This window comes from Leptidea sinapis, chromosome 28, assembly GCF_905404315.1.
Source record: "Leptidea sinapis chromosome 28, ilLepSina1.1, whole genome shotgun sequence".
Lineage (NCBI taxonomy): Eukaryota > Metazoa > Arthropoda > Insecta > Lepidoptera > Pieridae > Leptidea > Leptidea sinapis.
This window is the reverse complement of record NC_066292.1, coordinates 10,577,836-10,605,486: the sequence shown is the minus strand read 5'-3', so window position 1 is coordinate 10,605,486 and position 27,651 is coordinate 10,577,836. Positions and strand designations below refer to the sequence as shown.

Here is a 27,651-nt window from a genome sequence, read left to right as displayed (position 1 = left end):
AGCGCCAAGTGATAATTTTTTTGTGAAAATAAGGGACGAGACAAGCAGGACGTTCAGCTGATGGCATTTGATGCGCCCTGCCCATTACAATCCACTGCCGCTCAGGATTAACCCTCAAAATTCTGAGCGCCACTACAATTCCGCTCGTCACCTTAAGACATAAGATGTTAAGTCTCATTTGCCCAGTAATTTCACTGCTTCACGGCAGAAATTGGCGCCGTTGTGGTACCCATAATCAAGCCGGCATTCTGTGCAAAGGACCCTCCCACGGGTAAATTAGCCTAGCCTAAAAGATCTATACGTTAGCAATTCACAGACCATTTTTGCCTTGCCGGAATCCTTGTGTGGTTGTGCACACCAGCCTCAAAGGCAGATATCAGCAAGTTCCCGGTTACATTATGTGTTTGCTTCATACCAATGGGTTCACAATAATAAACACACAGCAACAACATTATTTGCAAGTCGCCGCACCAAGATCTGTGATATCTTCAGTGATTACATTCAATCAGTGTTCCATAACGACCAACATTCACAAATTTGTAAAGTCTACATTGTATGACCCACCAGCTGATTTTTACAACATAGAGATAAGTGAGCATGAAGTACATAAATTACAGAAATCACTTGACTTAATCAAGTCAGCTGGTCTCGATATTAATTGATAATTGTGCACATAGCTTAAGTCTCTCAATATATCGTTCATTAACTGAAGGTGTAGTGTCAAAAACGAACCAGACATGACGAAGCTAAATACAGACCAGTCTCATAACTTTGTTTGTTTGCGAAACTCTTCAGTACTTGATCCATACCTAAACGAGGCTTTTTATTTTTTAAAAGGTATTTGAACCACATCAAATCATTGTTTTTTTTTTAATTATTTTTACGTGGACGTCTGGATATTTTTTTTGTAGTCGACGCGACTTTACATTTATCAGCTTCAGAATCACACCATATAGTAGATGGTGGTTTAATTAAATGTCATTGAATTATAAAATTATAATAATAAATAAAACTAATATTATTATATTAATGGCTGTTTGTTTGTATATCTATATTTATGTCAATTAAACTACCCCAAATTTCAACCACGAATGCTCTGTCTGTGCTCTACTTTTAAGACTTATTTAAAATTTACTTAAAGTTTTAATGAGTGGTAGGTACTAGGCGAGATTCTAATCCAAACAAATTTATATACATCTTATCACAATATCAGCTATTGTTTATTAATGCTTAATTTTTCATTTGTGTGGAGGCGATTGACTGAACAATATACGAAATAGCTAATAGCGCCGACGCATATAATTGTTCTAAGGTTCAATGCAATTTTGATCTAAAATTATGTGCGTGTTACCTGTTCAGTTATCACAGTACACTTGCCTTTTGATGCCAATTCTCAGACCATGTGTGACGTATACCTGTCCATTTACGCGAACAGGAAAACAAGCTTAAAAGTTTAGTAGTAGCTTTGTGACATCCGAACAGATCGCACGTTGCAATGGTTTCCTGCGTTACGCTACTATACCTGTTCGTGCTGCTGTGTTACGCCAGAAGCGCAGGTGAGTAATAATCTTTATTTTATACTGCGATATGAAGTGGAGTCTTCAAGTAAGCTAATCATAGCGTATATACGGTAAACTCGATTAGACAAGATCTCTTTAATGATATACGCGATCATAAACAATGGAACCGGGTAATTACAACTGAGATTATAGCTTCTAAACAATCTGTTTCCTCACGTGTCAAGTTCTATGTTACAAGTGTATATATGTATATAGTGCGTGTTTCGTGAGTGTCTATGGAGAAATATATACTTCCTGCTTTAGTGTTATTATAAACTAGCCGTTCGCGCCCGCTTCGCTGGGCGAATTTTTAAAGGAAATAAAATAAATTTTATTCATCTTATTATATATATTATATAGTTATGGCAATTAATAGATATACATCAGAAATAATGACAGGTTTTGGATTCCTCTTCTATAATGCCAGTACACGTCAATTATATTCGAAAAATACTATATTTAAGCAATAAAATAATGTTATATAAGCAGTAGGTCAAGTTACTGTCAACCTATTCTGCAAAATGCGCGAAAATGCTCGTAAGTGCCATGGTGGAACATTATGACGTGACGCCTTATTAATCAGTGACCACACAATATTATAATAACAATTAATATATTTTTATCGACGCAGTGTTTATTTCCTGGTGTGTATTTGGGTGTGTCAGTCATAATTTAGTTCACCAGCACGTTGCTGTATTATATGTATATTGTCACTAGCTGACCAGGCAGACGTTGTTCTGTACATAATAAATAAAATACTGTTTTTTTTTATGAATTTATCAATAATATTTCATAAGATCAAGAATTTTTTCGTAAAATATACTCCCTGTTGTTATAATGAAATTTATTATAGAAAATATGTCCATACAAAACAAATATTGTAAAAGAAAATAATTATGGGTCCCGTATCTAAATAAATACTATCCCAGTTGGACTAAACTGCACTCCAAGATGTAATCCTATAAAAATCCGTTCATTAGTTTAGGAGTTCACTGGAAACAAACAGCAGGACACTGGATTTATATATAATAATGTTTTTAATTCCTTTTTAATCATAATATTTATATCAAAACTAGGTCATTATTAGGAATACTTTAATCATATATATTAACCAGACTATTACAACTCGACTTAACCAGACTATTACAACTCGTCTTACGCAGCTTGAACAGCAGACACGAGCTTCCAACATTGAAATCCAATGTGTTCCAGAAAACAGACAGGAAAATTTGGTCAACACAGAACAACATCTAGGCAAAATCATTAAATGCCCAATAGCCCCAGAAAATATACATTTTTGTGCAAGACTAGCAAAGATGAATTCTAAAAGTCCCCGACCAAGATCGATTTTAGTAAAGTTCAGTAGTCCTAGATTTCGCGATGATTTTAGCAGCTACTATTAAATTTAATAAAAAAAATAGCACCGCTAAGCTGAACACTAGCCATTTGGGAATCACAAGCGTCAAGAATATACCACTACTCCAATATACGTTGCGGAAAATCTCACGCCAGAAGGAAAAAATCTACATACTGCAGCTCACCTTAGAGCTCGGTTTCCGTTTTGTTTGGGTTCGTGATGGAAAAATATTTGTCAGAAAATCGGAAGGATCTAACTACATCCATATACGTAATCATGATACTGTGAATAATTTGTCATAGAGTGGCGCTAAATTTGTATTATTTTCTTAATTTTTACAAAAGGGCACTTTTCAGAATAACATTTCTATTTATTACCAAAATGTTCGGGATCTCAGATCCAAAACAATTGATGTATTTAATAACATAGTTTGTAATGGATATGATATTGTTATTATGACAGAAACATGGTTAAATGCGAGTGTTTTCGATTCAGAAATTTTTGATGATCGTAATCATGTATATAGACGTGATCGGGAGAGTAGTGGTTATCACGCTTCAAAGAATGGCGGCGGTGTACTTATAGCAATTTCTAAGCAATTAAATTCTGAGCGGCTCTTTAATTTCGAGTCTGAGTGCGAGGATCTTTGAGTTTGCGTAGAAGTAGAATATGACCAAGGTAAGCCTCAAAAACTTTATATATGTGCTGTGTATATCCCCCCACCCGTCCAAAAACACATTCTTGAGCATTTTATCAATAATGCAAGTCGAGTATTGGAGTCAGTCGATGACAATATAATTTTTGCTGGTGATTTCAACCTAAGTAGTATAACATGGTCTCTGGAGCCACACGGGCATCTTTGTGCAAATCACTCCAATAGTTATCTACAGAATCTTTTAACGGACTTCCTCTCGTGCCATGAATTGAACCAATTTAATCATATCTCAAATTCTAAAAATAAGGTACTCGATCTCGTATTGTCCAATATTAACATTGATGATATTCTACCATATCCTGATCCTTTGACACGTGTTGATCCCCTTCATCCACCATTGATTTTCACAATTCATTTAACAAACCCGGCATCACTAGTCCCTAATAATACCGTTACAAAATTTTGTTTTCATAAGGCTGATTATGAAAACATAAGGAAAGGTCTCAATGAAATAGACTGGAGGGAAATTTTGAGTGAATGTTCTTGTGTTGACGATATGGTTGTACAATTTTATGGTGGAATTCGTAAATTAATTTTGAAATATGTACCTAAAGCAAAATCACGCAGTCATAAATACCCAGTTTGGTTCACTCCGTGTCTGATCAAGTGCATTAAAGAAAAATATAAATATAGGATGAAAGTTCGAAAATATAACAATCCTCGCGATAAACTGTCCTTTGATTTATTGAAAAAAAGATGTGAGGTATTGCTAGCAAGCTCCTACGCTAAATATATTGAACGACTTGAACTATTATTACAAACAAACCCTGAATTAATTTGGTCATTCTTAAAACAAAAGAGAGGCAAAAGTTCGTATCCTACAAAAATTCAAAACGATAATAACTCTGTTTCCAATGGGACAGACATTTGTAATGTTTTCGCCGATTATTTATCGTCAGTTTACAGTTCCAATAATAGTAATAGTAATAATCAAAATTCTAATAGTATTTCAAATCTTATCAACCCTTGTTGTAATGTGTACCTTGAATATATATCTTATACAGAGGACCAAGTTTATAATGTTTTAAAAAGACTTGATATTAGGAAAGGAGCTGGAGCAGACGGTATTCCATCGATATTTGTACATAATTGCGCTAGTGCATTAGCTTTACCACTTGCACTAATTATCAACAAATCTCTTAGGACTAGTACATATCCAACCTTATGGAAAAAAGCCCTGGTGTTGCCTTTATTTAAAGCCGGTGACAAAGAGGAGGTAAAAAATTATAGACCTATTTCCATAATTTCTGTTTTTGCAAAAGTGTTTGAGCTACTTATATGTCCTGTCGTTTCATGGCACTTTAAAAGCTTTGCTACATCTGTGCAGTATGGGTTCGTGAAAGCTCGATCAACAGTTACCAACCTTGTTTCCTTTGTGGAAGACATTACTGAGGCTCTTGATACTGGCAAATCCGTTGATGCAATCTACACAGACTTCAGTAAGGCCTTCGACAAGGTTGATCACTCAATTTTACTAATGAAACTCAAAGGCATAGGTATAGCAGACCCATTGCTGAACTGGTTTAAATCGTATCTTGCCAATCGGTCATCAACTGTTGTTGTTAATGGTTATGCTTCTGAGTCATTTTTTACCTATTCTGGTGTACCTCAAGGGTCTCATCTAGGGCCTTTGTTGTTTAACATATTTATTAACGACATCAGTGATTGCCTTACGAATTCTAAGTTTTACTTATTCGCTGACGATCTTAAGATCTTTAGACCTGTCTCTTCAAAGCAGATGCAGAGCTTTTACAGGAAGACTTAAACAATTTGTTATTGTGGTGTCGTAACAATGGCATGATTTTAAATGCTAACAAGTGTCATGTTATGAAATTTTCTAGAATGAAAACATCTCTTGCATCAACATATTACATTGATGGTAGTCTTTTGTCTGAAGTTACTCACATACGCGATTTAGGAGTTACGCTAGACAAGAAGCTCCGCTATAATATCCACATAGATAATATTGTTTTATTATTAAGCAAGGGTTTTAGGACTCTTGGCTTCCTCTTTCGTAACTGTAAGCAATTTAAGGATGCTCGCACTAAAATAATTATTTACTCAGCTTTGGTACGTAGTATCTTGGAATACTGCAGCGTTCTATGGAATCCACGCTTTAATATTTACTCACAAGGAATCGAAAGGATACAAAAGAGATTTCTTTTGCATCTATCTTACGATCATAATCTAGTTAAAACTCTTAGGAGTTACGAGGATAAATTAAAGTACTTCAAGCTTCAGTCACTTTCGAATCGAAGACAGCTCCTCGATCTTACTTTCTTATATAAGTTGGTGAATGGCGTCATTGATAATACCTATTTATTAGCTCAATTAAATTATCACGTAAGAAATGTATTGGTGTCATAACAACTACTGTTAATAAAGAAAAAGATAAAAAAGTTGATATTGATATATTTTCAGACCATATTTCGTCATTTAAACGGAATTTATTTCATTTATATTCATGATTTTTTTTTGTAAATTATAGGCAAAAAGTATATTTTATTCAAATAATTAATAAATACTGATAAGTTTAAGTCTGTTTTATATAATTGTGAAATGATGCATGTTTTAATTATTATATAATATTATTGATCTATTATTCATTTACGTTTAATTCAATTTGTAAATATTCCGATAATGTTTGCATTTATTTTAATTAAATATGTTTGTCTATGTTTTTGAAATGTGTGTTACACCTATAATTAAGTCAACACTTAGAATATATTATTTATTGTAATAATGTTATTATACTTTTGTTAGTGTTTGTCTTGTTGGTGTTAAATAAATAAATAAATATATATTTTCTTAAACTCATTCGCATTATTATTGCTACTAATAATTTTGACAGAACATTCATAAGACTGATCTCAATCATTTAAATAAATATTATAAGTAACATTTTTATTTATCTATTTTTTAAATGTATTTATGTTTAGATTAAGTTTTAATTAATTAATTTCTACTTCCTGGTATATGTGTAATGCAAATTGAAGTGACCAAAGATAAACAGTACAATGTAAAGGACAATCATCATATGTATAACAAATCTGTATTTCTGTAAAGTCTAAAAGAAAATATTAACCAATTATAAAAAAAATATCTAATTAACTTCAAATAAGTACCCATCATCACCAAGTTTCAATTTGCAAATCCTTCTAATGCAATTAAAGTAATTCTCCACTTCAACATAACACCTAAACACCCAGTTAACGGCCGTTTTCAATAACTATCCTTAGTTTAACCTACTAGAGATAGACAAATCTATCCTTTTACGCTTACTTACATTTCAATAACCTATCGACATAAAGCATTGGACTATAACTATATTGGACATAACTTGTCATTAAACGGTGACAGCAATGTATCCGTAACTAGAGACACATTATTGAAAACGGCCGTAAATCATCACCTATATTATTAACATTAAAATTACTAACTGATGTAACTTCATGACGTTTACGTATTGTTCAGGCATTATCGCCTAAACAAGTACCTTAGTGTGGTTGTAACGCCTCTTTTTCATGGAAGAGGATGACAAACGAGCGTCCGAGTCACCTGGTGTTAAGTGATCATCGCCGCCCACATTCTCTTGCAACACCAGAGGATTCACAGGAGCGTTGCCGGCCTTTAAGGTAGGTGTATGCGCTTTTGAAGGTACCCATGTCGTATGGCGTATCGTCCCGGAAACACCGCGCAAGGAAGCTAGTTGAATAGCAGAAGCTCATTCCAAAGCTTTAATAGCCTTATACAAATGATTTAAGTTTTCTTTAGTGTTAATTCCGCCAATATTTGTTTTTAAAACAATTCGACACGTGTTTCGCCTCTACACGAGGCATCCTCAGAACGTGTTGTCTCGCCAAAATCTGGCACGAGACTGAATCAAATGAGCCGGAAGCCGCTGTTTTATACCCTCGTCCCATGAAATGACGCGCTGTGATTGGTCGGCTGTTGTGACATATTACCCCCGGAAGAGACACGTAACAAAGGTGATGGGACTAAATTTGTTTGTTCATTCAACAATGTAAACATGTTATTTTTGTATTTTATAATTTCTAATTGCTCTAACACATTTAAGCCATTTATTTTTAAAAAAAAATATTGGCGGAATTAACACTAACGAAAACTTAAATCATTTGTATAATTATGGATTTCCGCAAAGTAACGCCTAATTCAATAAATTTTCTTTAATAACCTTTTTAAGCCTCTTCATCTCCTCTGCGATTGCGGTCCACTAATGCATAAGCGTAACACCATCCTTGGTCACTACACCCTGATTCCCAGTTGCTGTTTGTAATACTCGCGTCAAGAAGATACTGCGGTTCGTAAATGTGGCAGGGCTTGAAGACGAGCTTGTAAAAGTAGTAGCTCGTCTTGGCTCGAGTGTAAACGGTCGCGGCGTGCGGTGCGGATGCGGTCGAGATCAGGCGCCGGCCACGGGGCGAGCGACGAGGAGGCAGTCACTGAGAAACTATCGAGCGAGGCGGTTCTTAGTACATTGTCATAAGGCTTTCTGAAGTGTACCTACCATTACAATTGTTACGTTTATAAGACTGTGTTTTACTTGCTGTCGTGTTCAACGCCCACCCATGTGACTGGCCTTGCACCGTTATATATAATATACAACATTTTAGCCAACCTATTCAAACAAGTTTTATCATGAAATTTGGCATCAGAATTATTCTGTATTATTTCGTCACCCGGAAATACATATATATCTATACCTACCTCGAAATAGGTTTTGTATTATTATGAATTAAATTGTAGAATATTTTTTCCAGATGAAGAATGCATAACGCCTACCGGATTCCCAAGTCACTGCGTACCAATAACCAAATGCGACCAACTGCTGCAGATGATCCACGTGAAACCGCACGGGAGGGAGGTGGTAAAGGCGTGGCACTGTGGCTTCGACGGTGACAATCCGAATGTAAGTTTCATCATAGAGACTGAGCGATAAATATTGATTGATTAATTGAAAAGGCTGTACTCAAAAAAGCGGCCATGCTGTGCGAATTGCACCATTCGAGTTCGGTTCAAGGTTAAAATTAGAATTATCAAATAATATTCGCCGATCAGGAATAACGGTACATTTATGTAAATTACAGTTGCTAACTAGCGAACAAAACAGTTTGTCAATCATAATCAAACAAGTAAGATCAACTGAGAAACGAACTTCCTTACACCAAGTTAACTACCCTTCAGTTATTTCACTCAGACTTACAATATACCAGTGGGAGGCTCCTTTGCGCACAGGATGCCAGCTAGATTATGGGTAGCACAGCAGCGCCTCTTCCTGCCGTGAAGCAGTAATGTGTAAACATTACTGTGTTTCGGTATGAAAGGCGCCCTAGCTAGTGAAATTACTGGGCAAATGAGACTTAACATCTTATGTCTCAAGGTGACAAGCGCAATTGTAGTGCCGCTCAGAATTTTTGGGCACTGCATTGTAATAGGCATGGCGTATCAATTACAATCAGCTGAACGGCCTTCTCGACTCATCCCCTAATTTCATAAAAAAAATAGCGTAAAGACCACTTGACAGCTCGATGATGCGACCAATTTTGATTTGTCAATGTGTAAGCTAAATATGTCAAGCGTGGTTGACAACTATGTACGACTTGTCACACAATACACTAACAGTAACAAATAGATTCGCTTTTCCTTTCTATCATGCTGTATCTCCGTAAGAGATCTTTCGTTCTTTCTTCTCTCTTGCACGTTTTGTTTGTCTATCCGCTAGTATGTTGGAGCAGCGCTGATCACTTCCAGGTGACCCTCATGTTTGTTTATTCACCTACTAGAAGTTGCCCGTTGCATTCGCAACTAAAGGTTTTATCTCAATAAAATATTTAGATTTAATAACAGAGACAGTTGTCATACTGAAACATGAAGGGCAAACCTATCAGCCATTAAGTTGGCATAGCAACATCCCATTCTGCACGGACGCACGCCAAGAAAGGGAAGATATTAGTAGGATTGCAAAATAAAGTCAATTCAAATACGGGTTACAATTTCATGTCTACAGTTGTAGAAAGTACAATTTACCAACAATAAACTTTTACTATAAGTACACTAAAAGCAGTACATACAATATGTACTTTTTGGGTAGTATGTCATTTCTCTGGTTGTAAGAGAGCCTGGATGGCGGTAATCACTTAAAGTGCAAGCTTATTGACTAACTGATTTAAAAAAAAACTGCCTACGACTAAACAATTCCTTACTGTACCCACCAGATAAAACATAAGCGTTGCCAATCTTATAAAGTATCGAATAAACGTGTACATGAATTGGAAAACCGAAAACATAATGGTGCGTGTCGGCCAAGTTCGGTTGTTCAAGTCGTTCTACCTATTGCAACACAGATGCAGCAAAAGCGATAGGCCTCGTCTCTGTAGTCTATAAAAGAGATGTATTATTAAAATTATTGGGGTAATGTCTCAACGAGAAAAACCTTAGTTTACTTGGAGTTTCCCAGAGCAACGATAACGCTGTTATTACCATTCATATAAAATTACTGTCTTACTACATAGACAGAAGGGTGTTATTGATAATATAAACGTCTCATTAAGAAATCCGAAATAGCGCTGATAAAAAGAAGATTGAAATCATCAAAAAAAATATGCCAATAAGCAACTGGCAGTTTAGTCTCTTTGTGTACTATAATTCCAAATTTGCATTTAAATTTTCGAAATTACATTGCAATGAATGTAGAGATTGTTTCGAAATTCCGCATTTATCACACTTTTTAACATCCCAACAAAATTGAAAATTTTGGAATGGAAATAATTGGTTTGACCCCGTTTTGCATAAAACGAATTCTGATCAGAGCTAGACATTCAGAGGTCCTAGGAAGCTTCCCTGTCTGTTCTCGCGAGGGTCACTATGCCTGTATCTGTATATATGTGTGTATGTGTATTATGGATATTGATGAGAAGTTTTATTATTCGTAAAGGATTTCGATTATCTCTTCTGGGATTGAATTCACTTTTGCCGCCGTATTTTTATTGAGATGAGAGAACGAAAGAATCTGGTGATATGCGATTATCGCGTCTTTCAAGAAGAGCAACAGAAGAGTGAGGCCCGGTATCCACCAAAGCGGAGAGGAGAGGAGATGTATTTGATAACCAGTCAGATTTCGTTATTTCCACGTCTCCTCTCCGTTTACTTTAGTGGAAATGGATCAAGCAGAGAGGAGAGGAAATGTCTCATTTTTCTATAGAATTTTGATATTAATTTTCGCAGAGCGCGGCGGAGATGCGTGTGCCCTTGCCCAACCGAAAGCGTCATTTAATTGACGGACCTGACTTACACATCACTTGACTGATTTCGATCGCTCACAGCTAACATCTCCTCTCCGCTTTGGTGTAAATAACCTGACAGCTTCGTGGCTTAACTCCCTCGCGTCTCCTATCCTCTCCGCTTTGGTGGATACCGGGCTTACTGATAGTGTGGAGGCCTTAAAGATCAGAGCACGACTGCGACACTGAACCGACCGGTTGACGCTGGCATCAAGCTGAATTGAGGTTCGGGAGCAGGTGGGAGGAAGTATATTTATATCTGGTCTCGGTAGAATGGTTGTGAAAACAACGCACTGCAATTCCCCCTATGTAGGGGGTAGTATGTACTAGATATAAATAGGTACCCTTATTATTGCTTTATGGGCTGGGCTAAGGCCTCACTTAAATAAATTTAATTGTATATTAAATTCTTGGACCATTTATACGTCCAGATAGACTCTGACAGCTGTGAAAACGTTGAAAAACAAATTAGTTTAGTTTTTTACACACACTAACACAATGTGTCATACAAATCGCGAGAGTAAGATGTAGCTTGACACGCACACTAAACTTTTATTCCTGGCCTGTTTTTATAGGTTGTCTCACAGCAAGGGACTCTTGCTGTGAGACAACCTATAGATGTATAAATTATCTAAGATTTAAGTTATAATTATCATTTTGACAGGTATGCTGCCCGCCATCTACGACCAATAACAAATGCGTGTCGCCAAACGGCAAGCCCGGCCGGTGTATAAAGATGTCCTCCTGCACGAGCATCAACATGCTGATGCGCCCTCCCTTTTCAAGCAAGAATATGGAATACATCAAAAGTGCCAAGTAGGTTACAATATCACATATATACAGACTTAGTATAAAACAAAGTTGATACCTCCCACTAAATCAGTTTCGGTTTAAAGAACTTCATTTCTCATTAAGACAGTCGTCACTTACATGAGAACACAAAATCAGTGAATGAGAGGCGAATTTGCTCATTGCTGCAGTCCGGTTTTAAGACAGTGGTCCAAGTGAAAAGATATGGTTTATTATTATTATATTAATAAGATGTTTTTATTTATAGGTTTGTATGAAATAGCAGCGTTTTTTTAAAAAAATGTTGAGCGAAGTCGATTCCCTAACAGTGTTCGGAAGCTTATTGTAAAGCTGTGCTCCAACAAATGTTAGATTATTTTCACCATAGTTGGTTCTAATACTACCTATACAAAGTGACTGGCGCGACATAATACATACTAATTGTACAACTACAATTAGATTAATTAATTAGATTGTATAAAATCACGCAATTATTATTATACTTTTTGGTGCACATTATTGTTTTGGAATAGTGTTTTTGATGTTTTTTTTTTAATTTATGATTTTTAGTGAATTTAAAGCACACTAACTAACAATTTGTCTAAATATGTGTAGATATACTAAATTTTTCAATGCAGCAATGAACGTAAGTGCTGTGCAATTTGATTATAGACAGTTAGAAATTCTGCCACAGAACACACCCTTGATGTCGTTAAGGAGTTCCATTGATCATCATATTCGACTACGACAATTACTTGACCATAGCTATGTTATGGTTAATGACTTAAATATCCGGATAGCATACAAAAGATTCGGCCGAATATCGTTAATTTGGCTCCTAAGACTTGAAGAGTTCCGTTACTTTGTCATGGATTCCATAATCGGAACCTAACCACACTAAACTTTTATGGTTTTCTCATGGATGTCATTGTCAGAACTGGACTAAATTACAACGGGAAGCACCAGCTTTCAAATAAAAAAAGAATTATCAAAATCGGTTCACCCAGTCGTAAGTTTTGAGGTAACAAACATAAAAAAAGAACATACCGACAAATTGAGAAACCCCTCCTTTTTTGAAGTCGGTTAAAGATAACAGCTGCTGTTTCTTAAGTTAAAGTTTCTAAGGTTAAGTTATTTTAATAACAGAAATTAACAATATTAGAATATACTGCAGAAATTAAGGTATATAAGCAACTAAACATTTTTTCAACAAAATGAAATTTCTAAAGAAAATGAATTTATTGTGAAAGAATAGGATAATTTAATACAAAGTATGGCCTCCTCTGCTATTCAGAACTTGTCGGCAACGATTATTCATTGAATTAATGAGACTGTTTATGTAATCTTGCGGTATTCGCTCCCAATGAAATTGTAGCAAATCCTTCAGCTGTTGGGTTGTTGTCTCTCCGTCCAAGTCCTTCAAAACACGTCTCTGGAGCATGTCCCGATGCGTGCTCTATGGCGTTGAGGTCTTTCGATAGTGCAGGCCAGGGCAATACACAGACGTTCTCCGTTGCCAGGTATTGACTGGTTCGCCGAGCTGTATGTGAACGCGCATTGTCACGCATAAACATAAAATCGGAGCCAAAGGTTTGTGCAAATGGATGAACATAGGGTCTGAGAATATCCTCAACGTAATTTTCAGCGTTCATGTTTCCATTTACAAAAACGAGCTCAGTTTGCCTGTTCTTCATAATACCCGCCCGTACCATAACTGTTGAGCCGCTGTATGGATGAACTACCTGAATGCACCTGAGCCTTTCAGTATTTCCGGGCCGACGGTACACTTGCACCCTTCTTGTATCAGGCCTAAACCCGAAGCGCGACTCATCGGAAAACATAATTTTATCCCACTGTTCCTGGGTCCATGTTCTGCGTTCTCTACACCATTCATTTTGACGAGCGCGGAATCGCAAATCTAATCGTGACGTATAAATTATACGGATTACACCGGGTACCTAATTGGGCGTCGAGCTCGTAGGCCGTACTCATGCTTATCTCTCGAGCGGTTAACATCGGCTGGCGTCTTGCAGTCAGTTGTAGTTCAGCGGGTTCCCTTGTATTATTGTAGCGCTGCCGAAGACGACAAATAACACTTCTATGAATGCTAAAATGCCGAGATACCTGAGACTGATTACTTCCCGCTTGCAACATCCCTACAGCTCTTTGCATTTCATTTGCCGTCAAATGACGTCGCTCCATGGCGTAAACAATATCTAACAATTCAATTTTGTCGCTAACTTTATTTAAATGGTTGGTTAAATTATAAAATCAAGACTAAATGTTGCAATAAATACGCACTTACATTCAAACAAATTCCCTTTCATTTAATTTTATGAATAAAAAAAAACATAATCGATTTTTTATTCAACCAGCCAGTATGTCATCAATAACAAAAAAGTTTACATACCTATGCACTTTGAGTGAATAAAGACCTAGAAATAAATTAATACAAATGGTAAATTTGTAATATCATGCATGTTGTTTAGACTTTTTTGATGTGTGTATTTGATTGTTTTGTGTTTTACTTGAGTGAATGAGTCTGTGAGTTATCTTATGTTATAAAAGTATGCATATATAGAAAATAAACAAAGTTGAGAAATGTTCAATATTTTCGTTTATTTGTCAATAGTTTCTGGAGGGGTTAAGGAGTTTGGATTGGTTTTATATTGGTGTTACCTGCATTACCCCATATTTCAATGAGGTAAAGTAAGTGTGTCTTAACTAGGACATTATATATCAAAAGTCGAGATTGTTTTTTATATTTCTTAGGTGTGACTTCCATGTTAAGTGGATATTGAGTGTCAATCCAAGATATTTTTATTCATAAGTCCTTTGTAAAACTTCTTCGTTCATGGTAAGATCACGAAGGTTAGGTAGTTGTTTATTTTTAGCGCTAAATATTTAGTTTTGGAGCTATTAATAGTTAAAAGGCTATATTAAATCCACTTTTGCAGTATATTCTAATCATTTATGCATTTCCTTTGCATTTCCCATTAGTTGTTCTAAGTTTTTCCGAAGTAAAATAGGCATTTATCGTCTGCATAAAGAGTAAGATCACCCTGCAATATTGCTTGATGTATGTTATTTACGTACACCAGGAATAATAAAGGCGCTAGAAGGGATCCCTGAGGAACCCAGCATGTCAGCAGCTTGGGTTTGCTTTGATGAGCTCAAATTTTTACAATCTGATACCGACTTTTTAAGTATGACTCCTAGGATTTTGTGTGCGGTTTCTATTATGCCTATGTGTTCCAGTTTTTCTAGGAACAGGGTATGACTGACAGTATCAAAAGCCTTTTTGAGGTCAATAAAGACTAAATCACGCGGCTGTTTTTAATAGCGGTTTTCACGATAACTTTACACACAGTTTTTCACAAAAGTATGGATGCACAATTAAACATTAGAAATAATATAAGAAAATAAAAATTATACATTCGAAAATTCTAGAGTTATAAGTTCGCGATGCTATTATTCACTGTAACCATTTATTACTCTTTTGTTGCGCGATGTATATGTTTTCACAACATGATTCCAGAAAATGTACAAAATAATTGTGTTAAATTCAAAAGAATTCTTAAGAAACGATTATTTTGTGGTAAAGGTTACTACTACTACTACTAAGGTAACGTAAGCGACTCTTTTAATGATAACGAGATTGGGAATAGAGCAACCGTCATCAAGTTGTTTAATAATAATTTTATTGATGGATTTTATATTGTAACTAAAATTTATTTAAAAAAATTATGCCCTGAGTTCTTTGCACCCGTTTTTTTCAGGTCTGTGGCCTGCATGGTTGTTTTTTTGAAAAATATTGGTATTTGAATTTGAAAAATTTCTTAAGAACTTAATAAAATTTACATTAATTTCAATCTACTCTTTGGTCATTAAATGTAAGATACCTTCACAGTATATAACTTTAAACGTAATTTTGAAAATAAAGATTAATAAGAGAAACCTTTCAAGGCCCTTCCGCGCGTCGCTTCCAAACAGTTTTTTCACAAATAAGAATAATATGAACTTTTCAACTAACTTTTTCATAAAAAAAAAATCAAGAGGCCAGGCAAGTATGTCAGGAGTACGGCATAATATGTAGATCAATAGTTAAGTATAAAAAAAACTTAAAATAATACCGACTACTATTGCGGACAAGGTTACCTAATATTTAAACATAATTTTATTTCTAAATAAATAAGAAAAAATCAAAAATAAACTAAGCGATAAATTTCCAACGTAAAAAAAGCTACTTGAGACTAAAAAATATGTTATTTTCGCTTTTATGACATTCAATTTATCTCTATTGAATGTTTCTGGAACTGCAAATATTTAAGTATTTTTGAAAATCCTATTAATTTGTCAGATATAATTAAACCGATTAGAATAGATTAGATGAATAAAATTACGATAAGATATCAGTAGTAAGGTACGGATAAAGATTCGGAAGCATAATGCATACATATATATTATACGCACATATTATATTTACAAAAATATACTTGATTTTAATGTTTCTCATAGTCTAGCATATTTACAGTTAGACTAGTTTGTCACAGACGTAATAATATTTTCAGCTGTAACACTGAAGACACTAATGCTGTACATGTATGCTGTGAGGAAGATAATAGTACAGGAGCAGTTACTGATAAAGACACGGTTTCATCAAAAACTAACGAACTTGGAAATACCCCTGCACCAACAGATTTGCCAATTAATAATAATGAAGCGATATCAAAGTTCGGCAATGAGAACTGTCAATCGTATATCAGTATTCCGAGTCCGGCTACCGGGTGTTGCGGGGTTGAAGCTTCATACGATAACAGAATTGTTGGTAAGAGATTATATAACGTGTTTATGTTGAATTTCCGTTAATCTAAGGTATTAACAAGGCCGTTTATTAGAATCTAATGTTGTATCATCATCATCATCATGAGCTGGAAGAAAGGCCTTCCACAAAGATTTCCAAAACGATAGGTTCTGCGCTGCCCTAAACGTATTCCGGCGATCTTGACCAGATCTTGGGTCCATCGGACAAAGGCCTCGCCCAAAGATCGAAATGACGATCGGTCCTGCGCTGCCCTCGTCCAACGTTTTCCGGCGATATGACCAGATCGTCGGTCCATCTTGTGTGGGGCCTACCAACACTACGTCTTCCGGTATGTGGTCGCCATTCAAGGACTTTACTGCCTGAACGGCCATCTGACCGTCGAACTATGTGCCCTGCCCACTGACACTTCACTTTCGTAATCATTTGGCATGGGTGCATTTGTGTATGATTTTTTTATATGTTTTCTTTGTTTTTTTTATATTTCTTAAAAAATAATTGAAATAATCATCATATATCAAGGTGAAAGGTGTGTATGAACACACCTTTCTTGGCAAATACCATCACTACTTGAAAAACAAAGAAATATATATAAAATAGTAAGTATCAAACACTTTTAATTGTTAAAGCTTTAAATGTCAGGACTTTGCTCCATTTCCAGACTTTTATATCAGGCAACTCCAATTCCTACGAAAACGACAACTCAACGTTGGGCCCATTTACCAAATCCGTTATCCGGTATATCTTAATTTCTACTATTTGACGCTATTAATTTACCCAACCGAATTAAATTAAAGTATGACTCAGAGGCTAATAATTTTCATTTCAGGTGGCAACATGACTGCAATAGACCAGTTCCCGTGGCTGGTGTTGATAGAGTACGAGTCAAAAGATTTGTTGTGCGGCGGATCACTGATAAGCCGTCGATATGTTCTCTCTGCTGCACACTGCATCGTAACACATGATAAAACACCGAGGCTTGCGTAAGTTGTCATATCTACATATATCAAATATATAAAATTCTCATGTCGCGGTGTTTGTAGTTAAACTCCTTCGAAACGGCTTGACCGATTCTCATGAAATTTTGAGTGCATATTGGGTAGGTCTGAGATTCGGATAACATCTATTTTTCATCCCCCTAAATGTTAAGGCACGCCAATTTTTTTTTTTGAATTTTTTTTGATATTTTTTTTAAATTTGTTGAGTTTCATTTTGAGTCAGCATTAAAAAATACATACAACTTCAAATTTTCACCCATCTACAATGAACAGTTACTTATGTATCGCGATTTTAATATCGGCAATACAACGTTTGCTGGGTCAGCTAGTAATATATAAAATTCTCGTGTCACAGTGTTTTTTGCCATACTTCTCTGTAACGGCTCTATAGATTTTTATGAAATTTTATATGTATACTCGCTGACCCAGCAAACGTTGTAAGTATTGCCATATAAAGTAATTAAAAAAAAAATAGGAATGCAACTGATTCTCAGACCTACCAAATATATGGAATAGAATATTATAAAAATCGCGATACAAAAATAGGTGTTGATCGTAGAGGTTTGAAAATTTAGAGTTGTATGTATTTTTTATGCTTTATTATAAAAAAAAAAAATGAAAAAAAAAATTAGGGACCACACTTAACATTTAGAGGGATGAAAAATAGATGTTGTCCGATTCTCCACCCTAGCCGATATGCACGCTAAGATTCATGAAAATCGGTCGAGCCGTTTCGGAGGAGTTCAATTACGTACACCGTGACTCGAGAATTTTATGTATAACATTTGATAGGTCTGAGAAACGGCCGAAAACTATTTTTATATACTTACCCCAAAAAAATTCATTGTAATTTGTTTTAATAATATATATGGCCAAACAACGTCACTGGGTAAGCTAGTAAAAAATAAAATTAACTCCAATCATTTCATCAAACCAGCCTTCAAAATTCTTTTGGCGATGTCAGAGTAGGTTCCTAGGTGATAAGAAATCATTTAATCAACTTCAGAATCATTTGGCAGAACAAAAAAAGTGGATACTGATTTAGTAAATTAGATAGAATCTGATGAATTTATAATTGTAATTTCAGACGAAGCGTTCGTGTAGGCGACTACAACATCGAAAACGAAGGACCTGACTGCGTAGAAGCCGAAGGAGGCGCTGAAGATTGCAACGTAGGGGCCATATCGATACTTATAGATGAATCTATAATTCACCCTGAGTATCTAAGTTTAAAAACGATTGTACAAATTAACGACATAGCTCTACTGCGACTCGCAGAACTAGCACCGTACTCAGGTACTACTTCACTGAAACATTTTATGCATTCGTAGTCGAATGGCTTCTGCTAATAGACTTTCTATATTCATTCTATACGTTCCTATGTTTCCCGTTCAGAATAATCCTGATATTCATTAATATGATAGTTGATGTGAGTTTAAGTCTGTAAGACGCCACATTGGTATACATTTGGTACGCAGGTACCATCCGACACATTCCAAATTTTCTCTTCGGATCACTATATGTACTAGAATTAGGAAATCAAATTCACAAACATTTCAGAAGTTTGTACGGAATTCTTATTATTTTTTCCAATTCGGTTAATCGACTCTAAAGACAAAGTAAATGTGCGGCCGCGCCGATAGTTTTTCGAACATATTCACTCAATGTCACCGCTTGCCGCAGCTTCGTCTTCACTCAATTGCCATGTCTGGTGCATGATCATCTCATTTTCGTTTCGGGCCATGCGACAATATTTTGAGGAAAAAACTACTTTATATAGGGTCTACTTTATTGATTAGAAGTAGACCAGCAGCTCGAGTGCTGGAAAGCGTGTACAAACATTAGAAAAATAATTCACCCAACGGCTCTAGCAGTTGTAATTTCGAAAATCAGACCGTACTCATAATTTACCTTTAACTACAAGTATTCTAAACGTATTCATTCTGATTTTATCTTCTTACTTCAAGTTTGGCCATATTTCAGATTTCATTCGACCGATTTGCTTACCGACTATGCCACCCCCAAAAAGTCCACCAGATGATTTTAGAGTTCTCGCCGCAGGGTGGGGTGCCATCAATGAAACCGTAAGGAAAAGTGCAGAAAAGATGCAAGTAGACCTGCCGCTTTATAATCAGGAGGTAACTCAATATTTGAAGACGTAATGTTTTATAAAGAAAGGAGGGCTATTACGGTAAGTGATCACCGCTAAGTGCCAACCACGTACGTGTACGGTGATGCAACGTTTGGATGTTTTTTCTACAAGTTAGTTGCAATAGTAGAATAAACTTCTACTACGAATGATCGCTATGCTTGGGGAAGAGATTAGATGCGAGGATTCGGCGGCAAAAATTAAACAGGTGGGTCCTATATGCGCAATAACCAGACATCGAGTTTTTAATGGAATGGTTAAGCGTACGTTATTGAGTCTATTTGATAAAGCTGTTTTAACATGCTATGCAGATACCTGTAAGAGAAAATATTTTACTGAAAAAATACGAGTGAATCATTTAGCGTCTAGGCACATTTTTCCACTGTCAACAAACATGCAAACATTTGAATTATTATTCAAACTTAATTTATATTGTTGTGTTATTTTGCTTAAAACTATTTATTCTATTATCAAATTACTAAACAAAATTGATAAATTTTTTTCAGGATTGCAACAAGAAATATTCGATAATGGGAAAATCCGTGCTATGGGAGAAGCAAATTTGCGCCGGAGGGGAGGAGGGTAGAGATTCCTGCGAGGGCGACTCAGGAGGGCCACTGATGAGCCTCAATGGGATGATTATGGAGATTCTTGGTATCACAAGCTTCGGAGTTAAGCAATGCGGCATGAAGGCAAATCCAAGCATCTACACTAATGTACACCTCTACCTTGATTGGATCAAAAGTCAAATCAGAGAATAAGAAATGCATTAATGCGTACATACAGTGTTTAAAAAAAAACAAACGATCTCGTGAACCATCTAATATTGATTGCAAGCAACAGAGCCTTTGAAAAATGCTAAGTTATTTAACCTTAGAAGCAAAATGGACATGAAAATATAAACAGATCATATTTTCTTGTCCCGTAAAACGCCATTTGAAGACATGACCCACCTACTTTTAATACGTGATGTAAGATGTGTCGTTATCCATGCCTCATTCTATGTTCAAATTTTAATTTAAAAAGATAGGAAAGACTTGAAAGGAAACCTTTCTATTTTGGTTAACCCCGAACATTTATCCAACATCGATTGCTAATTAAAAGACATTCATTAAAGGGTGAAAAAACTGTCTTAAATCGTATTTATAGAGTTATCCTCACACTCGGTGTTCATAACATCCATCGGCCAACTCAGTAACCGTCTCGGCATATGCAAGGCAGACAAGAATTATTGAGTGTCCTATGTCTTATACACTAACCATAGGGATAAAAGCGGTGATAATTCTTAAAGCATGCACCTAGGGAGCGCCAAAATCGACGGCATATTAGTCAATTGACCGCCTCTTGATTGAACTCATGATTCACGTAGAATCAATTATTAAACATTAGATAGGTATATAAAATAAATAATAAATTAAAAGCCTTTATTCTGTACACATTTTTAGATGCTTTAAATATAAAATGAAGGCGCCTTTATATGAATATCGGCAAACGGTTTGCTACAGCTTGTCTTCCGATAAAGGCCTCATCCAAAGATTTTCATTCTGTCCTGTCAAAAAAAAGACTAAAATATGTCTTAGATTGGTCTCTGGCCTTGGTGTCTGAAGAACCTTCCAAGCTTGTTACTGCGTTTATACTACACCTTCTCGGAAAGTGGCTTCGTATTTACATGACAACTGGGCCAAAAGTGCGTTATTCACAAAGTGAATTTGTGGGTTTGTTTTTTTGTTTTACTGTATGAAATTTTTGACTTTTTTGTGACGGAAAACGGCCAGTTACATTTCCACATCGTCCGTCGGCTAGTAGCTAACATTTCCAAGGGCTGTCACAAAACTTGCTATAACATTACGATGAACTCTAACTGACTGTAGATAAATTACTACCTTATACTATCAGTAATTAGCTGTCAATAATCTGAAGCTGTCCCAATATACCCGATTCTTATCGCCTTATATTGGGACGCGTGAATTGCAATTTCAATACAAACTTCTATCGCTGGTAAGCTATACGTCCTCCCATTCACGTCGATAAGTTTATTGGGACAGAAAAGTCAACGACAGTTACAATTTTTATCTCAAGTAGGCCACAACCGGAGATAACCTGAATATTGGGAACGGCCGTTATTGGGCTTTTTACTACTCGGATCACATAAATGAATAAAGAACATAATATAGACCTATGACTGGAATAAAACCGACTGCGTATATCTACCTCAAGAATTCCTCACGCTCCTAGGTATGTTTTCGTACATACAGCGCAGAGTAACGCAGCCTGGTCAAGTTACCATTAATTGTATTTATTACAAAAATGGTAATGGTAACTGATAAATTATTTTGAAAATATTTAAATAATTATAATATAGTATACATTTTATGAAGTGGCACTAGCATAATAGTAGGATTTTTATTTTGTATCTTGTTACTAACCCAAGAGCGACACATACGAATAAAATACTTTGTAAACTGAATTTTTACATTAATTTTAGCAAATAATTAACATAATTTATTATCCTAAGGGATTTCTAATAATTTTCATTTATTGTATTATAAAATTCAGTTTTCACACGCATGTGAATCGTTTTAGAAAGCGGTTTATTTAAATAGTTTTAATTCTATCTATCAAGTATTACGACTTAGTGTGAATATAGCTCAATTCCCTTCACTATTCTTGACTATGTTAAATCTACATAGGATAAATGGTAGGTACATAATTAGTAAAATATAACTTAGCGTTTTGAAGTGAAAACTTCTTTACTGGCGTTGACCACTTTTCTAAAAAATATATATAACTAGCTGACCCAGCAAACTTTGTATTGCCATATAAATGGTAGGTAGCTAAAATTAAGTTTGTTTGAATGACGGGGGACACATCAAAGGAAAAACAAAATTATTGTTTTTATTTCATTCCATTTTCATATTTATTCACCTTTTAAACCTTCCCTGGACTTCCACAAATAATTCAAGACCAAAATTAGCCAAATAGGTCCAGCCGTTCTCGAGTTGTAGCGAGACTAACGAACAGCAATTCATTTTTATTGTATATAGATTTTAAAATAAATTAAGGGTAAAAAAATTTAAACTCACGTTAGGACACGTGACCTGATCGAAAATTCGTAAGACAGTCGTTGAAATTATGCATGAAAGATTTATACTTCTTACTAATTATAATTGGGCTATTTCAACTAAATGATCATACGGTCATTGGACCAGTGGTTGAATCATTGGGATTGCGAAACCGAAACCTGTGCCGAAATACCGCGAGGTCGAGGAATCGAATCTCAGCCGTGAAATATTTTTACAGTTTATTATGGGTGAAAGTTTATTTTTCTGAGAGATAATTTTTTTAATTCATAATAATTGATTGAATTGAGAATTAAATGACGACCCATATAGCCGAATGGTTAGTGACCCTGACTTCTAAGCTTAGAGGTCCCGGGTTCGAATCCCGGTAGGTACAATCATTTATATGTATTTATGTATGTTTAAGTAAGTATATTGTATCAAATATATAGTTGTCTTGTACCCATAGTACAGGCTACGCCTATAGCTCTGAAGTGAGATTTTTTTTATGTAATTTAAATTGTTTTGTGTACGATAGCGCAATAAATGAATATTGTATTTAATCACATCAATTACTTTTATACGGATAAATAAATTAATTAGTGCGAAATTACTCTCTTAACAATCCAAAAAATTCAAAAGTGCTCAACGTTGATGTTCAAGTTTTCACTCTTGCCGGCACATCCAGAGTGGAACCTGTATTTTTTTATAATAAGTTATTTAGTAAACAGTGTCTAATTCGTTTTTATTTTATTTATGTATTTATTAAAATGAAGTGAAATATGTACAATTATTAATTGGAGTTCCAAGGATAAGATAAACAGTATCTCTTAGATATAAAAAAAAGTTTTGTTTGGTTAATTTTTATTTGAATAAATTATTTATTGGTTCGACTGTTGCATTTTGCATTTTTAGTGCTATACCGTTATTGTTATTGATTATGGAGTGGCATGTACAACAAGTAGATTTATAAGAATGTTACCGAACATTGAAACTCCCACACTTGCCGACTGATTTTGATGCGCCTTTTTTTTGTTTGAAAGCCGATGTGATGGATGATTAGGGCTATTGATAATAATATATTTTCAAGCCTTTGGCATAATGCGATAAATATATAAATATTTCAATTTATCAACATTTATCCAACATCCACTACTAATTAAAAAACATTCATTAAAAGGTGAAAAAACTGTCTTAAATCGTATTTATATATTTTAAATATTTCAATTTGAATATTTATCGCATTGTGCGACCACGACATACATGTATTATGTATGAATATGTGTCTCAATGGGAATCACTTCGTCTAATCCTAGAGTTGAATTTTTAGGGTTTTCGAATTCATATCTTACACCCTTAAAGGAGCAATTCTTGTATATTATATATAATCTGAATCTCGGAAACAGCTCCAACGATTTTATGTATACAGAGGCGATAAATCGATCTAGCTAGGTTTCTATTAAAAAAAATGTAGTTTTATCCGTGTTTTAATGAGAAACAGCTACAATAACATTAGAATGCAAAGGTAAACTTCGCCACGTAGACAAAACTATAATAGCTCAGATGGGACATTGGGTGATCCGGAAAGCAGAACCCCGGTTCGAATCCAGATGTCCTATTAGATTTTTATTCAAGTTTTGTACATTCAAAAAAATCAATTTATAAGGACGGATTCTTCATAACGCTACTGCGATTCCTCTGTTGTTACAATCAGGGGCGTGCATATGATAAAGGCAATTAGGCAGTGCCTACCTTGTTATCAACCTAAATAAATATAGTGTTAAAGTTAATTTATTTTAATTTGGATCCGTTATTTTATAACTAAAGTTCTTTTGAACAACAAGTCATAATTTTTTTCTTACGTAGATACTAAATACATACGGTCCTTCAGCAATCTCCAGATTTTATGTTCCAAAGCTCAACTACGACTAGTTCTAGATCTAGAGTGCCTACCTTTCTAGAAGACCACTGCACGCCACTGGTTACAATAGATTATGGGCCACGGTGGTCACACGTATGTATTCCCTTTTGTCCTCTTGTATCAAAAAATGATTTTTTATGATAAATATGACCTGAAACGATATCCAGGCTGAGCTCAAGAGAAAGGCACTGTTACAACGGTCAACAGGACCTACAGACATGATTATTTATGTCCGCATTTGATAATAACATTTGCTTTTGTGTGTCACCAAGGCAAGGCACTTAAGGTAAACCCTTGGTTATATTAATAAATGTCTAGACGTTTATTAGGTGAAACTAATATAATTTATTTGTAATATATTCTACTTCTCCGAAAAAAACTGGAAACAAAGAAAACTGTATCGCACTACTCGGAGCCCGATTTATGCTTGAAAAGGTACTTTAGTTTTTGTCTATTTATATATAATGAATGTTATGTCACCGACATAGCCAGGCGGGTGCAACTTCCCTACATTGGCACATGAAAAAAATTTGCATTGAAAGTGCTGCCACCTATTTTATTAGGTACGCTGCAACTTCACGATGGCGATAATTTAACATACATGATAGATGGATAGATGGAGCTAGTGATAGCAAAAAAAAATCACTTAACTTACTTATTAAAGACTTAACTATGGTGTTGAAATCATTGAAAGGCTCTTCTTATTTAAAGGTGACTGTTGAACTTAATAAACGAATAATAATTTCCACATACAAAAAACAAACATCAATATGCATTCAATACGGTCTACAACAATAGTAAAAAGGTAAAACTAATAAACATAATTAGCGCCATCTAGCGACGGTACGCTAAGAGCGTAAAAATAACGCAGCGCCATCTCTTAGCCTGGGTACACAAATTTTACAAAATAAAAACATGAGTTACACATCTATCTCTAGTATATAGTGTATGGACATAGTCCAGCTGGTTGCGAAATTGGAGTGGCACAGGGCAGGGCACATAGCTTGACGGTCGGGCGGCCGTTGGGGCAGTAAAGTCCTCGAATGGCGACCACGTACCGCAGGACCGATCGTCATTTCGATCTTTGGGGGAGGCCTTGGTCCAGAAGTGGATATCTTTCGGCTCAAATGGTGATGATGATGATGAATGAATGAAGAAATGTTATTGGGAGGTTTTGTAGCCGGAACAAAATCAAACAAATATTTCAAGACTTATTTTCCGGTAATTACTAAGTAAAGAATCATTTAGTAAGCAGCTCGAATTGTCGGGGACCCAGTGCTCTGTGAACGGCTGGATCACTTGGCGTTGCGTAGAGACGTCGCTTCATTGTGTGTCTTCTACCGCATTTATCACGGGGAGTGTTCCGAAGAGCTATTTAACCTGATTCCTGCCGCCGAATCCACCTTCGCACGACACGCCACAAGTTAGGATATCATCCCTACCATCTGGATGTGTGGCGGTCCTCCACAGTGCGGTTTTCAAGGAGCTTTTTTCCGCGTACTACAAAGCTGTGGAATGAGCTTCCTTGTGCGGTGTTTCCGGGACGATACGACATGGGTACCTTCAAAAAAAGCGCGTACACCTTCCTTAAAGGCCGGCAACGCTCCTGTGATTCCTCTGGTGTTGCAAGAGATTGTGGGCGGCGGTGATCACTTAACAACAGGTGACCCGTACTCTCGTTTGTCCTCCTATTTCATAAAAAAAAGCAGCTGTTATTTTTACATCATTAATAGACACTTCAATTTATTTAAATTAGTAGGTATGTGTTACAACTATCAGTTGAGCCCCAAGCTCGACCGTCGTTAAAACTAGTAAATATAAAAACAGAAAACCCTATACAGACTCCAGTAGTTTGAAATTATCTTTGATAAATCAACAGGTTTGTTTATACTTTAAACACGGAAGGTTGGAAAACCCATTAATCGTTAAACTATTATAGAGGGAGCTACAGTTAACGTAACTATGGATTGTATAATGAAAAAATCTTTAGCTCCCAACACTACCATCAAAAAAAAACCGCACGTAGAAAAGAATTATTAAATATTAAAATAATAATAAAAAAATGTTATTTAATGTAGGCCACCCGAAGCATTGCGTGTAAAATTTTATTACATTTCAATATTTATTGGAACCCATTTCCAACCAAATTGAATTTATTAATTATTACTTAATCCTCCTGTATTTGAGCATCGCAATGAATTATATAATATTTCAAAGGAGGCAAAGCTTATTTGCCTAACGGCCGCTCCCAATATACTATCTACAGATAGAGATAAATTACTAGCTTCTACTGTCAGTGATTAGCTGTCAATAATCTTAACCTGTCCCAATATACCCGATAAGTCATTCTTATCGCCTTATATTGTGATGCGTGAATTGCAATTTCCATACAAACTTCTATCGCTGGTAAGCTATACGTCGTCGTATTGACAGACAGCGTGGGATGGTGAGTTATCATCGATAAGTTAATTGGGAGAGAAAAGTCAACGATGGTTACGATTTTAATCTCAAGTAAGAGATAGACTGAATATTGGGAACGGCCGTAAGTAAATTTTGATGGAGCCACAACATGAGAGTTGAACTAGACATACCAAGACTTACGAACCATGCGTCACTCGAACGTTTCGCTTATTAGGAGCACTCGAACGGAACCCGAGAGTTCGCGGGTTGGAGTCCCGCATCGTTCTTAAATTTTGGTTACAAATTTAATTTGTATAATTAATCCCAGAATAGAGGGATATCACTTTATATATATAAATATTTTTTTATATTTTGCTTTTTGTTGACAGTGTGTAGTTAGTTTAGTGACAAACCAAATTTATCACAATTACATTCCCAAACAAAACATCAGATATAATCAAATATAAAGTTATATTAATTAATTTTTATTTATGTCTTTAGCATCATTTCAATAATTGTGTTATAAAAGTTAAGCGGAGCGCTTCCACGCTATACCGAAGCACAAAGCGTCGAACGGAAAA

General features: G+C 35.5%; 2 protein-coding genes across 7 annotated transcripts in view; one reads left to right on the top strand and one right to left on the bottom strand.

Moving 5' to 3' along the window:
• The window catches only part of LOC126973149 (protein MTSS 2), a 195,460-nt gene that overhangs the window by 68,634 nt on the left and 99,175 nt on the right, over nt 1-27,651 (bottom strand). The gene's annotated exons all lie outside the window — the stretch shown is intronic.
• On the top strand, nt 1,406-22,157 carry LOC126973152 (phenoloxidase-activating enzyme-like). The gene is made up of 8 exons (XM_050820307.1): nt 1,406-1,556; nt 8,413-8,561; nt 11,597-11,748; nt 16,293-16,549; nt 17,373-17,526; nt 18,629-18,837; nt 19,525-19,679; nt 20,197-22,157. Exons 1-8 carry the CDS (start codon nt 1,496-1,498, stop codon nt 20,449-20,451), a joined length of 1,392 nt encoding a protein of 463 aa, XP_050676264.1. The 5' UTR covers nt 1,406-1,495; the 3' UTR covers nt 20,452-22,157.

What these genes read in the sequence shown, in the direction of transcription:
- LOC126973152 (XM_050820307.1), top strand. Translation starts at nt 1,496, where the DNA reads ATGGTTTCCTGCGTTACGCTACTATACCTGTTCGTGCTGCTGTGTTAC. An exon ending in GTGTTACGCCAGAAGCGCAG is followed by an intron (nt 1,557 to 8,412) that starts GTGAGTAATAAT and finishes TATTTTTTCCAG; the next exon opens with ATGAAGAATGCATAACGCCT. An exon ending in TGCCGCTTTATAATCAGGAG is followed by an intron (nt 19,680 to 20,196) that starts GTAACTCAATAT and finishes AATTTTTTTCAG; the next exon opens with GATTGCAACAAGAAATATTC.